The sequence below is a fragment of the Triturus cristatus genome, chromosome 1_2 (genome assembly GCF_964204655.1).
Source record: "Triturus cristatus chromosome 1_2, aTriCri1.1, whole genome shotgun sequence".
Lineage (NCBI taxonomy): Eukaryota > Metazoa > Chordata > Amphibia > Caudata > Salamandridae > Triturus > Triturus cristatus.
In genome coordinates, this window is record NC_140580.1 from 947,897,067 (window position 1) to 947,915,460 (window position 18,394).

An 18,394-nucleotide genomic window follows, 5' to 3' on the forward strand; every position below is an offset into this window, starting at 1 on the left:
CTATGTTTGAGTGCGTCTCTCTCTCTATGAAAGATGACATGATTCAGGCTATGTGCTACTGGATATGGTCTTTCAATGCTATCAATTCCCCAGCATTGTGTTAAGTAGGAGACATTTCTAATAGGTCAGTGGAATTGAGAAAAGAGCACTTCCTTGTTATTTCTAGGACTCAAAACGGTTTGAAGAAACAACAAATTAGTTCTGAATCCTTTTGTGAAGATAAAGGTTCGATCATTATTGCGTTCAAACTTCAACTGTAATTAGCAAGTAAATACAAAAACACTAAAGTATACATACAATCTAAAAGGTCTCAGTTTGAAGACTTCTTTACACAAACCAGGACTTGATCTCTGAATAGTGCCCTTTACAGGTAATTAAACAATGCCTCTAGGAAGCCCAAGCAAGTTAAGATGTTTTTCTGTAAGGAGATCAGCTTTCTTGTGCGGTTTCATTGGAAAATTTCTAGCATTATCAAAATCTCCATTTGTAAGTTCAGTTACTGGGTGGTTCAGTTCCATTTGGGCAGTTTGTGGGATCATATTAGATGGGGCATTTGGTATCAAGACAGGTTGGTCTATGCTTGCATGCCACCCCTGATCGCATGGGTATTCCAGAACTGAGCCATAGGCTAAATGCTGTTATAGTTTATGAATCCCTAAGCTGATAGCCGATTAATTACCTTGCTTTGTTGGCATCCTCCACAACCAATGTGGATTCTGACCTCTCCCTCCAGGTGCCCCATCCTCCAACTCCACCCTCACTACAGTTAAGAGTCTCTACCAGAAGGAGCGTTACCGAAGGTAAGTAACTCGTTCTTATGATAGAGACTTCCAAAAGCAGATTCCTCATCTTTCGAATAGATAATAGAACAGTACCTATTTCGAGGTGGGTCTGTGAATTGGCTCAAATCAAAAAGTCCTGTAGGATCAAGTGGGCAAAATGCCTCTCTTGACGAACATGGATGTCCAGACAGTGGTGCTTAATGACTTATGGAGTGACGCCTAGGTAGCTTTCTGACAGATGTCCAGGAAAGGAACTCTGCATGCCTACAATGTAGCAGCAGCTTTGGCCCTGGTGGACTGAGCCCACAGTCCTTCTGGAAGCTATTTTTTAGCCAATGCGTAGCAGATTGTGATGCAGAGTATGATCCAGTGGGAGATGGTCCTTTTCTGCAAGCCCCTGCACTTTTTCACAATGGCAAACCCCACCAGCCGGTGTTTTCCGGTACAACAGATGTAAAAGCTCGGACCACTTTTGGCGTCTGAGCAATAGTGTCCCTCCTCCTCCTTAGAGGGGTGACGCAGAGCATGGAATGCCTGCAGGGTGATGGTCTGACTGAAGTAGAACGGCTACACAACTTCAGTAAGAAGGATGCTCGCGTCCGCAGAACCAGTTTGATTGGGAAGAAGATGGTGTTGGCAGATTGGCGCAGAGAGACTGAAGCTCACACACTAAGTGTGCTGATGTTATGGTGATAAGGAACACCTTCTTGAGAGAAAGAAGCCATAAAGGACAGCTGTGAAACGGCTCAAAAGGAGTGCACAATATGTGAGAACCAAGTTATGGTCCCACTGTGGCATGACAAAGGGAGAAGGAGGAGGGAAACAAAAAACAGAAGGTCAGATAATTTGGCCTGAAGGGGGTCATTCTGACATGTGCTGCACAAACCACAAACTTAACCCAACAACATGCGTATACAGTTTTGTCAAGGGACGTCCGCTGCCAAGGTGATATCAACCACCTCCGGTGAAAAGACAAAAGTGTATAGCTTTCACCACTCAATTTACAAGCATGAAGATGGAGACTGAGAAGGCCCGAGTGCAGAACCCTGCACTGTTGCTGCAACAGCAGGTCCTTCAAGGGAGCAGTATGGCTAGAGAACAGATGCCCAAGCCCAGGAGCTCTGGATAACCTAGTCTCTGTGCCCAATCAGGGCTACAGGGATGACTTGGGCCAGGTTGGTCCTGATTCTGTCAGAACACAGGGCAGAAGAGTTATCAGCGGGAAGCCATTGAGTACTGAGTTCCACTCTAGACGCAACGCGTCTCATAACTAGAGACCTTGAAAACCCCAATGCACAGAACTGTTAACATTGTGTGTTCTCTGCAGTGGCGAATAGATTGAGCCACGGTTCTCACCCATTCCGTGGAGGAGACCTTGCACCACCTCTGGATGTAAATGCCACTTGTGAACTACTAGCCGTCGACGACTCATCCTCCCCAACAGGCAAATATTGTGTCAGTTGGATCATCACCAGGAAAATTCTTGATGGCCCAGCCATTTCGAGTGGTGTAGTGCCTCCTGGCACAGGAGCCCACACCACCCTGCTTGTTGCTATACCACATAGTGACAAAGTTGTTCGTAAGCACCTGTACCAGCTTCCCAATGATGGATGGAAGAAAGGCTTTCAGCGCAAAGCGGATGGTCTAAGGGAGGTTATTCTGGAGCTGGGACTCCGTGGTACACCAGAGACCTCTGATGTCCACCTCTCCCAGGTGGCCACCCCAACACCGCAGTGAGACATTGGCAACTACTGTCAGCTCTGGGTGGGGTAGGGAGATGGGTCTGCCACTGAGCTGATCACGGTCCGACAACCCCCACTGCAGGTCTTTTGCAGTCTCCTCCGAAATCTGTATGTGGTTGAAGAGGTCACCATGATATTGGGCACACTGATATTTTAGATCCCACTGCAGAGCTCACAAATGTCACCTGGCGTGCTTGACCAGCAGCATGCAGTAAGCCACCAGTGCCTTTAGCCGCAGAGTCGCCTCACTGTAATCCAGGTCAGAGGATGAATGATTGGAACCATAGCTTGAGTGTCCTGGACTCTCCTTTTCCGGGGAGGGACCGAAAATCAACCATGTCTACAACAGCTCCAATTAAGGGAAGGATCTGAGAAAGAGTCAGGTGTAACTTCAGCACTTTGATAGTGAACCCCAAAGATCACAGGAGGTTTGCCGTAGTCTGGAGGTGGCTGATGACTGTCTGTGCTGAGCCCCCATTCAACAGCCAGTCATCAAGATGTGCTGCCTGCACCACCTCCACATCACTTTCGTTAACACCTGAGGGGAACTGGTCAGATGTCAGGGAAGTACAGCGAACTGAAAATGCTCCTGTAACATCACGCACCACAGGGAGCACCAAAGGGTCTACAGGAAGCATATGTGGAAACTGACGTCCTGCAGATCCAATGCTACCATTCTGTCTTTAGGGTCAAGGGCAGACCAGACCTGGGCATTGTGAGCATCTTGAATTGGTCATTGCAGAGGAAGGTGTTGAGAAGGCGCAGGTCTCAAATAGAATGAAGGCCTCCGTCTTGGATTGACAGCAGGAAGTATCGGGAGTAGCAACCACAACCCACTTCCAAAGCCAGCACCCTCTCAGTAGCCCCTTTGACCAAAAGGGCTTGCACTTCCCGCTGTAAGACTGACAGATGGTATTCGGTCAGTTGGTCCATGGATGGTGGAAGGTGAGGCGGTGCAGCCAGGAAGAGTAGGGCATTCCCCTTCTGTAGAATTTGCGGGACCCTCCTGTCGGATGTCTGCCAACCCGGTAAGATTCGCTGAACCTTGTTGCCAACTGTGAGCCCTAACTCCCCTAAGGGCCAGCTAAAGGGATTTGGCAGATGGGGCTGCAGTGAACTGACTGGTGTCATGTACCTAACTGCAGGGCCGGTGGGTGCCACAGCCTCTGCCATAAAAGGGCTGCTTCCCCTCCCCCACTGAGATTGATGTGGCTGCTTTTATGGATTTCCTCTGGAAAAGTTGTGATAGAAACAAAAAGGATGATAAGGCTGGCATGGAGGAGCAGACAGTATGAAGGAGTGCCCTGTGTCTGTGTTCTCCTTACAGTGCTCAAGGGTAGAATCAATTTTCTCCCCAGAATGACAGGTCCTGTCAAAGGGCATGGCCATAAGGGACACACGCCAGAGGGAGTCGGAAGGGATTCGAAGAGTTGGAGTATGGACTTGCCTAACTCTTGAATCTGACTCGGTGTGTCTGAAAGCCCCGGAAACTCAGGTTGTGCCGGAACAAGTTGCGGGAAGGACTCCAACGTCGACCAACTTCAGGAGCGAGATCAAGAGGCATGGGACCACCCACACCCCTTCTAAAGTATTCAAGCATGGTGGGAAAGGAACAAGTCCCATTGCACAAGTTACTACTTGTGTAACGATATATCTGTAAGAGACATTAGTTAGTGATAGATTCCTTACCTTTGAATATCCCCAGGCATCAGACTGGATCCAGAAAGTTTCGCTTAGCAGTACCCCTGCGCGTCAGTAGGTGGAGTCGTGCGGCTCCGCGTCCATCACTGGCATCGTAAGCGCCGAGATGACGCCACGGAGAGTACTTGGGCGCCACCCATGGGCGCTGATGTCAGTTCTGTACACGACTTTCCGCGCCAGGAACGCAGAGCCATGCAAGACGCTGACCATTGGTGCAGAAAACTAGGGCCCAAAGAGGGCTGACCTTAACCCTAGTAACCAGTTCGCAGAACGGGGAGGATGGGTGGGGCGGTAAGGAATCTATCACTAACTAAAGACTCTTACAGATATATCGTTACACAAGTAGTAACTTGTGCATCTGAAAGAGACACGTTAGTGATAAGATTCCTTACCTTAGAATAGATACCCCAGCAATACCAACCCCGGTGGTGGGTCCGCGAACAAGATTACACCAGAAAGGCACGGAACGGCCAAAGAAGCAGCCCCTCCGGACTGGACTGTCAAGGCAGTAGTGCTTGGTAAAAGTGTGCAGCGAGGCCCACGTAGCTGCCTGACAAATGTCCTGCAAGGGAACGCCGCGTCCCAAGGCAGTAGTGGCTGCCGTTACCCTAGTGGAATGGGCACGCAGCTCCATAGAAGGCTCCTTCTTAGCCAACGAGTAACAGGTCTTGATGCACAGAACGACCCACCGAGAGATGGTCCGTTTGTGCACAGCCCGACCTTTTTTGGTGCCCACGTAGCCAACAAAGAGTTGGTCATCCACCCGGAACCGCTACGTGTGCTTCAGGTAGAACGAGAGCGCACATTTCGGGTCCAGACGGTGAAGCCTCTCCTCCTCTTTTGAAGGATGTGGAGGCGGAAGGAAGGTGGGCAAAGTGATGGTCTACCCGATGTGGAAGGGCGTAACAACCTTCGGTAAGAAAGAAGGACGGGTCCTTAAAGCCACCTTGTCCGAATGAACAGCAAGGAAAGGAGGTTTGAAGAAAGGGCCTGCAGCTCACTCACTCTTCTGGCAGAGGTGATAGCAACCAGGAAAGCAGTCTTTAAGGTGAGAAGACGCAAAGGACAATTGTGAAGCAGCTCAAAGGGAGCGCACATCAAGTAAGTCAACACAAGGTTCAAGTCTCACTGGGGCATTACGAACGGAACTGGAGAGAACATGTGTGTAATGCCTTTCAGGAAATGGTTAACAACCGGAGACTTAAAAAGAGAAGGCTGATCAGGAAGCCGGAGAAAGGCAGAGATGGCAGAAAGATAACCTTTGATAGTGCCCAGAGCAGAGCCCTGCCGGGCCACGGAATGCAGCAACAGAAGAACTTCCGAAAGAGGGGTAGAAAGGGGATCCACAGCCTTCGCGGTACACCATGCCACAAATTTGTTCCACCGACAGGCGTATACCGTTTTAGTGGAGGGACGCCTGGCTGCCAAGATGACATCACAGACTTCGGGAGGAAGATCGAAAGCTGTCAACTGTCGCTGCTCAATCTCCACGCATGGAGGTGGAGTCTGGACATGTTCGGGTGGAGGACCGTCCCCTGCTGCTGTGACAGAAGATCCTTCCGAAGAGGCAGTCGGACCAAGGGATCGATCGCCATGCTGAGTAGCTCGGGATACCAGTATCTTCGTGCCCAAACCGGAACCACAGGGATGACTTGGGCCCGGTCACGCCTGATCTTCTTCAGCACTCTGGGCAGAAGTTGTATAGGAGGAAAGGCGTACAACAGAACGCAACTCCACTCTCGACGAAAAGCGTTACTGAGCGAGTGCCGTCTTGGAAATTCCAATGCGCAGAACTGATGACATCGCACGTTCTGTTCGGTGGTGAATAGATCTAACCAAGGCTCTCCCCACTGCTGAAAGAGACCTTGTGCCACGTCCGAGTTCAGACGCCATTCGTGGTCCATTAAGCAACGGCGGCTGAGTTTGTCCGCCCTGGCGTTCAGAGAAACAGCCAAATGTTGAACCACCAAGGTAATGCCTTGACGTTCCAGCAACGTTCAGAGGCGCAGAGCCTCCTGATATAGGGTCCACGACCCCACCCCGCCCTGTTTGCTGCAATACCACATGGCGGTAGTGTTGTCCGTGAACACCTGCACCACACTCCCCGGACAGAGGGAAGGAATGCCTTCAGTGCAAGACGGATTGCCCGCAGCTCCAAGAGGTTGATATGGAGCCGGGACTCCACCGGAGACCAGAGACCTCTGATCTCCGCCTCTCCCAAGTGGCCTCCCCATCCCAGGAGGGACGCATCCGTCACTACTGTGTGCTCCGGTTGGGGAAGGGAGAGGGATCTGCCATGGACCCAATCGCGATTCATGAGCCACCACTGCAAGTGTCGTGCAGTGCCCGCCGAGATCTGGACAAGATCGGACAGGTTGCCCCGATGCTGCGCCCACTGGAACTTCAGGTCACACTGCAGAGCCCGCATATGCCATCTGGCATGGTGCACTAGCTGGATGCAGGAGGCCATCATGCCCAAGAGCCGGAGGGTCACCCTGACTAAAACCCGGGACAGAGGCTGAAAGGACGGAATCATAGCCTGAATATCCCGGACTCGCTGCTCGGGAGGATAAACCCGAAACAGCGTCGAATCCAGAACCGCTCCGATGAAGGGGAGCTTCTGAGAGGGACTTGGATGCGACTTCGGCATGTTGATGGAGAACCCCAGCAAATGCAGGAGGTCGGCCGTAGTCTGAAGGGGTGTGACGACTGCCTGGGGCGAGCCCGCCTTCAACAACCAGTCGTCGAGGTAGGGGAAGACTGACACCCCCGACCTGAGAAGATAAGCTGCAACCACTGCCATCACTTTCGTGAATACCCGAGGGGCGCTGGTAAGGCCGAAGGACAGCACGGCAAACTGAAAATGCTCCTGGCCTACCGTGAACAGCAGGTAACGCCGGTGGGCCGGCAGGACGGGAATGTGAAAATATGCGTCCTGCAAGTCCAACGCTACCATCCAGTCTCCGGGTCGAGGGCAGCTAAGACCTGAGCTAGAGTCAGCATCTTGAACTTCTCCTTCCGGAGGAAGCGATGGACGTCCCGGAGGTCCAAGATAGGACGCAGACCCCCTTTGTCCTTCTTGAGGACCAGAAAGTAGTGGTAATAACAACCACCCCCTACCTCCGGTCCAGGAACGCACTCCATGGCCCCCTTAGCCAAGAGGGCCGTGACTTCCTGTCGGAGAAGAGCGAAGTGATCCCCCGACATGCGGTGGCACCGAGGTGGCATGGCAGGAGGGGAGGACTGAAAGGGAAGGGAGTAACCGTGGCAGATTATCTGCAACACCCATTTGTCTGATGTAATCTCGTGCCAGTGAGGGAGGTGGTGGCGGATCCTGCCACACACCGGCGTGGGCTGCTCCCCGAAGCTCAGATTAGGAAGGTTTGGAGGCGGAAGCAGTGGGGGTGGAGGTGGACGGACCCGCACGCTGGTTCCCCGACCTGCCCCTGCGGAAACCGCGACCCCGGCCGCGCTGGGGCTGGTTCTGCACAGGCTTGCCCACAAAAGGAAAGAAAACCAAGAGAGGCCGAACTCTTAGTAGAAAGGCCCAAGAATTTGGCCGTAGCCCGCGAATCTTTAAAGCGCTCCATCAGCCTTGTCGCCAAACAGGCGGGTGCCATTAAAGGGCATGTCCATGAGCGAGCTTTGGACATCGGTCGAGAACTCAGTCGAACGCAACCAGGCGTGACGTTGCAACGCCACAGTTGTAGAAATCGCCCTGCCCAATGAGTCAGCGGTGTCCAACCCAAACCGAATGGCGAACTTAGTCGCATCCTTACCCTCAGCAATTGCCTGAGAAAGGACAGCCTGAACCTCCTCAGGACACTGAGGCAACACCTGAGCAACGGCATCCCACAGCGCGTGGGAGTAGCGGCCCAACAAGCAGGCGGTGTTCACCGACCGCAGTCCCAAGCTGGCAGAAGAGAACAACCGCTTCCCAAACTGGTCCAGCCGTTTAGAGTCCTTATCCGGCGGGGCCGTAGGACAAGAACTCTGTGACGTCGAGGCCTGAATGACCAGGCTCTCAGGCGTAGGGTGAGTAGTCAAAAAGGCAGGGTCACCGGGCGCCGGTGGTGGCGTCTGGTGACGTTTTTTCCACCATGGCCCCCGTGGCCGGTCTCGACCAAGTGCCCAAGTGGACGTCGGTAAGGGCGTCATTGAATGGAAGCAACGGCTCCGATGATGTAGACGCCGTCTGGAGCACCTCGGTGAGGAGATTGGTCTTGATGGCCACTGTGGGGAGGTCAAGATTGAGGGCCTCAGCCGCCCGACGGTGAACCATCGTGTAGGAGGCACCTTCCTCCATCGTAGGCGGGGGGGGGGGCGAACCCCGGGTCAGAGGAGACATCAAGGTCGCCTGCCTCCTCCAAGTCGTCCACCCAATCTTGCTCGGAGTCACATTGCCGGGCAAGAGGGTCCTCGGACCCTTCCCAGTCTTCATCCGCCTCTGGCGTAGAGGGAGCCGGTCGCGGCGGCAAAGCCGGAGAAGGGACGAACGGCACCGGCCGGGGTCGGACCGGCACCATCTCCCAATGCAGATCCCAGGCTGGAACAAAATGGTCCTGGAACCGGGGCAAGGGAGGAATAAATGGCACCGAGTGTGGAGCCACTGGCACAGGATCCTGTGGCGCCGGGGTTGGTGCCGGTGGTGGAGCCGCCGGGCCAACAGGATCTGGACACGGGACCGCAGGGCCTGAAGGCGCGCCGGCGGGAGCCCGAGGCCTAATAAGGCGGTCCATGGTAGCAAGGAATTCTTGCACCTGTTCGGGAGTCGCCGACGGGACTCCCAGGCTCCAGGGGGAGCTGCCAGGGCAAGGCCCCTGTCCCCCGTGTCTGTCTACGGGGAGCGACAGGGGACGTTCAGAGAGCGAACATGCTTCTTCGGCATCTTCTTATGGCGTCACTTACCGGAATCCGAAGGCGAAGACTTGGAGCCTAACGAGCGGCGGCTCCGGTCCCGCGACCAGTCCCGGGAATGGCCCCAGGACCCGGAGCGGCGGCGTGCCGAATGCCGGACCTCCAGCAACTTCCTACGCCGCTCCCGCAAGGCCTTGGGTGCCATGGCTCGACAATCCCGGGAGTCGTGGGCAGTCTCCAGGCAGTAGAGGCAAACATCGTGGGGGTCCGCCACCGACACATTCCGGCGACAGGCCACACAGGACTTAAAGCCGGGCACCCCTACGTGCACCAGGAGAAAAAAGAGGAGACAAAAAGTCTCAAAATAGTAGTGAAAAAGTGATTAAGGTACGTGCTCAATCCGGATCTGCGCTTGCTGGCGCGGAAAATGAAAGAACTGACGTCAGCGTGCATGGGTGGTGCCTAAGTACTCCGTGGCGTCATCTCGGTGCTTACGACGCCAGTGATGGACGCGGAGCTGCACGATGCCACCTACTGACGCGCAGGGGTACTGCTAAGCGAAACTTTACGGATTCAGTCTGACGCCTGGGGATATTCTAAGGTAAGGAATCTATCACTAACGTGTCTCTTTCAGATTGGATTTTTAATGATTTTTCTACGACTTACCTGAAGATCTGAAGTATGAGGACAATCAACCTTGGGATCGACACCTGCAGCTTCTAGACTGAAAGCAGGACTGAGACTGAATTTTGGACTTGCACCAGTCATGATGTGGAGTCTTCTGATGCTTGGCGATGTACAGCTGCACCTCGTGAACTTGACCTTTGGGTTCATTGACATGCAGTCCTGCAGGCCTTAAGGTTGTTGCTTGACCCCAGGCACCACAGGCAAACCTGATGAGGGTCTGTCTCAGACATTTGCTTGCAACAGTCCTCACGGGGCTTGAATACTGTCACCTTGAGAGGTGACGTATCCATTGCATAGTGTAAGATTTTGGCCAAAACACGGTCTCTATGAAACAAGAGGTTTATCTGGACCCGTGTCTGGGGGCGTGGAAAGAAAGGAACTGTCAGCGTGCAGGAGTGGTGCCTATCTTTGCCCCACACATCATTTCCGGAGCGAAACAGCATCTGTTTAGAGCCTCATGGCGCCAATTAACGGTGCACAGAGGTACTTCTTAAAAGTTTCCAGATCCCTTCAGATGCCTGGGGAATATTCAAAAGGTGAGGAATCTGCGGTTAGACGTTTCTATCAGAAATCTTCTTTTCAAAAACCTTTAGCCCTTCTGTGGAACTTTAAATATCCAATGTTCCCATTTCCTTTTATGGACTGAGTGCAGAAGGTGCCTTAGGCACAACTGTGCCATTCAACGCTGCCTGAATCATAGCAGAAGAGGATAAGATATACTCCCTCTATACTGATCATACGTTGCTGCTACTCTTAAGGTAGCAGGGGGAAACTGCTATTCTCATCTGTCTACATCCCAGGGTTGATTGTTGTAAGCAGCAAATAGTCTGCGAGGGAAGACATGGAACAAAGGCTGGGTAGGGGGAAGGCTGGAGAAAGAACAGATCGGTGCCAACTCATGTCACTTAATTTCATAGGCAACGTATTAGTGTGTTGGAATAGGTAATACTTAGTTAATACTGTACTTATTAAATTGCACAACAAATACCGAAGACAAAATATAGAGATTAACAAATAAACATTTTACCATTTGCTATTTGTTTTTCTTCTCTCATCTTTTCATACACTTCTAGCTCAGTTCGTAGTGACTGCAGGACCTGTCTATCATCGGAAAGTCGAGTCTGTTGTATATTGAGTTCACTCTGCAACCTGTAAAATTAAAATAATCTAGTTTTAAGAATATACTTGTTTTGTTGAGGTTTTTTAAGCAGTATATATGCAGTTGAACTACTCAATCAGTTTTCAATTGAAAATAAAATGGGTATTCTAAATATGCAAAGGCCGATGGAAGCTCATAAGAATAGCTAAACTCACAGTATGGCTCCTTGATATAAAGATCCAGGGTTTTGTCAGTCATCTTCCTATCAGGAAATTCTGCCAGATATTTACAGCTATCGTATGAACCCTAATATTGCCTAGTTAAAGAAACCAGCTGGTATAAGTAGGAGATGTGTGTTGGAGAATAGATTGCCTTATGCCAGAGTTATGGAGTTAGGAGAAAGGTGCAGCGTTCATATAAGAGACTTTCCTTCCTCAGTCTATGAGTAGGAATGTTTTGAGAGTTACTCAGCACCTTAAAAGTCAAGATTGTGACTTATTGATTCACTGGAAAAACATAATAACATTGAAAAAAAGAGAACGGTCCTGGCTCTAGCAAGAAAATCCAAGAAATTAATATTAAGTTCCAGATAAATTGTTTGAATCATGAGCAGATCTGCATGCACACAATTATTTTAAAGATTTTCTGTGTAGTAAAGAAAACCAGATGTAATTCTAAAAGTAGCAGGCTACCACAGGGTACCTAAGGTTTAACATTTGCGCAGATGACTCTACAGAAAAGGTTTCCACTAAAATCCACCATAAATAATACTACATGTAATTAGAATGATGTTAATATTATTAAATTTGAATTCATTTGAATTCTTTACATTTAATTATTTATTTAAGCTTGCCGAACTATTAAAGGCATTTGATATCGGAGGCCAAAGCAGTTCCCTGGAAAGTGTTCTAGCGAACAACATACCTACGTAATGAAAATGATGGACTATTTCTAATCTAACGACACACAAACTAACATAATGAACAAACACCAATAATTGAGTTTTGTGATATTAAAAGTTAATACATTTAACATGCAATAAGAATATATGGCATTTATCCCACTCAGAAGACCTAAATGTATCAGTCAACCATAGTTAAATCATAGGCAAACAAGAGATGCCCATTATCTACATTATTGGGAAAATTAATTCCAAGAAACAATGGATGCAGTCATATCGGCAAACAGAGCAAGGGCCGGTATACACTCATGCTTTAGGCCATTATTAATTTTGATTTTAGCAGAGCATCTGGCATTTAGGGAGACTAGCACCTAAACCCAGTTGTGTGTATGAAGCAGCTGTATGATGACCAGTAATCTGGGAGGGATGCTACACAAATTAAACGTTTAACAGAGTTTAGATTAATCAGTAGAGTTGAAGGAGACCTAAAAATCCATGTTCCTAATTTACAAATACATTGCATCACTGCTCTAATCAACAGGTAACATTTAAATGGGACTAATGTAGAAGATAGGGTCTAGTGAAATGGCTGCTGAGTTTGGAACTTAGAAATCATCATTCTCCAGAGCAGTATTAATGTTTGCTGCTGCCTATTTGGCATAATTCCCCACAATGTATTTCATTTTACTTTTTTTTTTTTTTAAAGGTAGGGATGCAGCTTCACTGGACAATACATAGCAAATCACTATTGAAGATATCAATGACATCATGATACTGCTAAATCTTCTGCTGCTGGTGCATGCAGCACTGAAAGTTTTGGAAATACATTTTGTTTTTAAAAGGGCACAGATATAGGAGACAGGGCAAGAGGCAGGTTGCTCAGACAGAGAGCGTAAATCATCTTTGCACATTTGTACATGCCAGTGTTTGCATGTGTTAGCATTTTAACAAAAGACCTATTTTGGCTTGGCCAGTGCCCTTGGTCAGTCAACACTCCCCCATTAGCTGATGGTGTGGCTATCACCATGGAGAGCATAGAGTTTGGATACACAGTTCTTCCTCCACCAGTTCCAGATACATATTGCACATAACCTGCAACCGTGCACAGATAGCGCTGCCTCTAGCCACTCCCACAGGACGTGGTCATTAACCATGCCCATGGCACTGTCCCATGGATGAGCCCACTGTTCCAGACCCTGGACTGTGAGCACCCAGAACCTCCTGTTCCTTTACAAGTACTGTGAACCCAAAGAACATCGTTAAGTGGTATCATGCAGCTTAGAATCTGATCGGTCCCACCCCAGATGTGACACTGGGCCCGCATATATGGCCCCATATTTGTGCTTCTTCTGCACGCTGATGTCAGTTTCTTTCTGATCCACTCTGTCAGATGGGGAGCCATTGAAATCAGTGGCAAAACCGGTTGCTTGTGTTCTGGATCATGGAATACCTGGCCTGGCAGGTCGGGCTGGACTGCTCCCACTGGAGCAAGGTCTAGACTGATTTGCATATGGCTGCGTCCAAATTGAGGTGGCATGATGGGTGAAAAATTATGGATTGGGATGCAGCACCGAGCACTTGTCAGTGACAGATTAATTCCATCCATCACCTTGTTGCTGCAGTTGGCAACCTATTAGTGATGGATATGCCAATATGTGGGGCCAGTGCTCACTACACCACTGGAAACAAGCAATATCTGCCAAATGAGCCCTAATCAGGGCGAAAACCAGTCCTTGGTTGCTTGTGTTCTGGTTCAGAGAAGACCTGGCCTGGCAGTTGGACAGCGGGCTGGACTGCTCCCAGCTGATCTGCATATGGTTGGGTCCAAACTGAGGTGGCATGGTGGGAGAAAAAGAAGGCGTTGTGATGCGGTCCGAGCAATTGTCAGTGGTTGAGATTAATTCAAGCATGCCAGCCATTACTTTGTTGTTGTTGCACCAAACAATTTCAAGCCATCAAAGGCCATGTCCATGAGTGACTGCTGTACCTCCAACAAAAACCTGCAGAGTGAAGTCAGGCGTGGCGCCGAAGCACGCTTTGCTTGACTGTCAGCTTTATTCAGACCTGAGCAGATGGTGTACTTTGTCGCATTTTTACCCATCTAGGATTAGGCTTGTTGGGTCTAAACTCTTTTGGGACAGCTGGCAAGATGTTTGCCACCCTGTCCCACAAAGTTTGTGAGCACTTGTCCAGGAGACATGAGGTGTTGACTATTCAATAGCAAGACTAGTGCTGGAGAATACTTGTTTAATGAATGTTTCCATTTGTTGTGATTCCTTATCAGAGGGAGTGGTTGAGAACTAACTAGAGTTGAGGTGGCTGTACGATGCCTGTACCACCAAGCTTTCAGGTGTGGGTTGTTGAACAGAAACCTGAACTCTCCAGGGGCGGGTCTCTGCCATCTTGCCACTAGAGTGCAAGATTCTGGTTTTGCCCAGGTGCCCGACAGAACATCACTGAGAGCCTCATTAAAAAGTAGCAACAGTTCTTGGCTGATCTGAGCTGTATTAAGGAACTTAGCACATTGGTTTTTATTCTTTTATAGGGAGAATAAAGTCAAGGACTTCTGCTGCCCTCCTGATCATCCTGGATATTGAGACAGTGTATGTAGTAACCATAGTCTGGTTTGGGGAGGGTAACCTAATATCTGGAGAGGTGTACAGGTCACTGGCATCCTCAAGGTCTTCAAAGATAGCACTTTCTCCATTAAAATCCCCTTCATAGTCATCATCATCATATTGAAATATTTCTGGGTTGAAATGAGCCTAATACTGTGGTCCAGAAGATAGGGGCTCAGCTTCCAAGCCCGACAAAACTGTCAGATCCATACCCGGTGTTAGACCGGACATCCTTGGCGTGGGTTTTTCCCCTATCTTTTGCCTCTACTACCTGGATTTTTGATGCTGTGCTGGATTTCGTTTTTGCTGGTTTAGATGCTTTGGACACTCTGCCACTGCTAATCAGTGCCAGAGTGTAAGTGCTCCCTGTGTAAAATATCATATTGATTGGATATAACTGATTGGCATATCTGTGTCACCATGAAGTCCCTAGTAAAGTGCACTGTGTGTGCCAGGGCTGGTGATGACAGATGCTACTAGTGGGTCTGCAGCGCTGATTGCGTGTTTACACCGACGTACCTGCTTCGTGAAGAGCAGTGTTCCGGAGTGGTGCTCCAGTAAGGCAAGAACGGAGGTAGGTTGAGTCGTTACTCCCTGGGCCGTGTCTTGCCCCATCGTCACCTGTGAAGGACCCGGAAGCTCTACCGGTCAACCATTGAGCTTCGCCTTTTGACTCGGCTGAGTCCAAGCGCAGTGGCGCTTTTGCTGGTTGGAGTCGTAACTCCCAGCCCGACCAGAGACACAGGGACTGCCAGCTGTAACGCACACCAGGAGGTGTTTGCCGCGTTACAGACTCGGAAGTCCACAGGATCGATCGAGCGGCTGCTCTCTGTTCAGTCTTCTTGCTTGTGATTGGGGTATCGGTGACGCATCACCAGGAGGTGACTCCGCGTCCCGGTGCAGTCTGAGGAAGAGGTTGAGCGGCTGCTCCCTTCAGGTAGAGACCCCGGCTGGGTGTTTCCCTGACTCCTCGATTCTCCCCAACACTCTTCGTGCCCCTCACAGCCTACCGATTGGCATTGTCGGCCATTTCATTTCTGCCCTCTGTTGGCATACGCCGGGATCGGCGTATATGCAGAGGACGGTTAGGACCATCCGTGCTGTGGGCTGGTAACGTACTTAGCCTGGAGGATTCCAGTGACTATAACTTTTGTTTGTTCTTTGTATTTTATTTGCCTTCATTAAAAGAACTAACCCTTCACAAGTGGTTGCGTCCTCATTGTCGTGTCTGTTAAACGATCCTGAGACGTTCAGGGCGTTACATTGCGCCACCCACCTGTGTAGCCCTAAAACGGTGTCTCAGGCCTGCCACCGCAGGCCTGCCTGCAGTCCCCGGACTGCCATGTCCTCCTGGCCAGTGTCCACACTGACCGGGCCTAACCCTTCCCTTTTTATACACGTCAGTCATCCCTATGGAAGGCCCAAGGTACCCCCCTGGGCAGGGTGCAGTGTATGCAAAAGGTAGAGCATGTACTAGTGCAGGTAACATGTTCTGGTAGTGAACAACGGCCATTTTGCGTGTTCACTGCTGCAAGGTTATCTTGCTCCGTAGGCTAACATGGGGGAGGCTGGTGCCAATGGCTATCCGCCTATCTTCTCATAGGAATAAGATAAGACATGAGTGTTTGATATCCCTGAGCTCGGCATTTAATAACACATCTTTTAGGAGAGGTTGTTTTTAAATCCTGAGTTGGAGAATAGTACTTTTTAGCTGTTCTCTTGTCTGACCCTTCTGTGTGCCTGGGCATGCTTGTGGATTGACTGTCTGGCTTGAGAGTGACAGGGGCTGGGGATCCCCCGGGAGGTTGGCTGAGTCAGCCCTCTGCTGAATGGTGACATTTGCAAGGAGAGTGGAGGGAGGAGATAGCACCTGGGAGTGAATAGGGCTGTGCCTGCCTGCCACGGTGCTGCCTCCACCTCCTGCTGGGCGGCTGACGACTCTGCCCCTCACTCTGAAAAGAAAGTAGAAGCCAGGAAAACAAAGTGCTCCAGCAACACCCAGAACTGGATCAGACCGGGCTCAGGACCCACTTGCACAAAGACTTCAAAGACTTTTAGGGGTATAAGTAAAGGACCCCTGACAACAGATTTTTAGATTCTACCATCAAGAGGAACCTCTGCTGAAAGACGGACCGCTGAAGAACTAAAAGGAAGATTGCCTTGCTGTGTGCTCTAAGGGCTGACCTGTTCTGCTGTACAACTGAAGCTGAGGAGGAGGAGAAGGGGTCTTGCTGTGTGCTGACTCTACCCACTTGACCAAACAAGACTTTGCTGTGTGCTGTGTCTTAAACCGAATCTCCAAGGGCCTGAGAAGAGCTGGCCTCCTGTTTCGCAACCCAGGGATAGAAAGGTTGCCCCGAACCCAAGACTCTGCTGTGTCCCCCCTGCCCTGCTGTGTGCTGCAGGGACCGTGGACTGTTCTACCAAGCTTCTCAAACATCTGCCGGTAAAGTGGGCTGGCTGCTCTCTGCCTTGCTGGAGAGTACCGCGCTGATCCGGGCCTGACACCGGTTGCCGCCTCAAGAAGACCGACGTGCTAATCGGCACGTGCCTTGCCGCGACCCGGAGGCCTGAAGCAGACCGAGAGTCGTACTTCCCTGCTCTACGAAGCCGCGCTGTGAGTGGCCGACTCCGGTGACGTCAACATCGTCGCTGAGGGCTCGTCGGGGGAGTTGTGGAAACCTTGCACCGAACAGCCAGAGGAGCGCTTTGTACAACGAGCGCAGTGACACCGTCGGAGCAACGTAGCTGCCTAAACAACAAGAGCCTACGAACTGATTCATTCTCAGTGAGTATCGAATCACGCAAGAGACTAGAGACTATCGTCTTGAGATCCCGACCAACCAAGAAAGCGAATATAGGGTAAACCTGTGATGCTTGATTTCAACTGCGGAAACTAGATAAAGATATATTATTTTTGATATAACTCACCTGTGTGGTCTAAGTTTGTGGTGTGCGGAGGGGGGATCATTGTGGTGTCTACGTGCAAATACCTTACACATTGCCTTGGGGATAAGCCTGTCTGCTCGAGCCAAGCTACCTAGAGGGTGAGCAGGGGTTATCTACCGTGTGTGTCCTTGTACCCTGACTAGAAGCAAGGGTCCCTATTTGGTCTAAGGTGCATACCTCTGCCAACTAGAGACCCCCAGATCTAACATTGGTGGCAGCGGTGGGATTAGAACCAGTATTTGCACTTGACCTACAGTGATTCTTCGTACATCACTAATCTAGTAAGCAGTTGCATTGCACGAAGTTTTTGCGAAGACTATTCTTGGAGGATCGACGAAGCATCATGTCTCTGAATGGAGTAGGTGAGGAGTCGGAATTGCAATTCGAAGTGAAAAAGTTGCTCGAATATAAGAAGGAGCAACTAAAGCAATTCTGCAAGCAGCTTGGATGCCCAGTGAAGGGCAGCGCCAACAAGACGGAGCAACAGAAAGCTCTAAGGGCCTGGTGGGAGGCCAAGAATGGCGCAACCGAGGAAACTACTGGAGGGGATGGCACACCGGAGCACGGATTTGGATCCGATGATCTGCCAGTGAACAGGCCAGCGTCTAGGGCTAGCAGCACCCATTCCAGTAGGAGCCTTTCTCCAGAGGAGCTGGAGGAAAATCAGAGGATCAGGGCCCATGAGATTGAACTTTTTAAGCTCAAAGCTCAAGCGGAAGAAAGGAAACTGCGCCTTGACAGTGAGAAAGAGGCGGAGGAGAGGAGGAATGCTCTTGCTTTGGAAGAGAGAAAACTCCAGTTGGCTCATGAGTTGAGCATGAGGGAGCTGGACATTAAAGCCAAACAAGTGGAGTCCAGCCCGAATGGTGGCAGCGCACAGCCAGTACAGGCGGGTAAAGTATACATACCGAAAGATTTGGTGCAGAATTATCAGAGGGGTGAGGATATCTATGCATGGTTTAGATCCTATGAGCTTGCCTTGAAGATGAATGAAGTGCCTGAGAAGAGTTGGGGAGCAGGGTTGTGGAAGCATTTTGAAGCCTCTGGGAGGGATGTCT

At 50.3% G+C, this 18,394-nt stretch overlaps 1 protein-coding gene across 1 annotated transcript in view; it reads right to left on the reverse strand.

The window, feature by feature from the left end:
* CDK5RAP2 (CDK5 regulatory subunit associated protein 2) overlaps positions 1-18,394 on the reverse strand; it is a 723,544-nt gene that overhangs the window by 135,676 nt on the left and 569,474 nt on the right. The window contains exon 31 of the mRNA XM_085609970.1: positions 10,797-10,918. Coding sequence (XP_085466096.1) covers positions 10,797-10,918 — 122 coding nt within the window. The remainder of the gene's footprint in view (positions 1-10,796; positions 10,919-18,394) is intronic.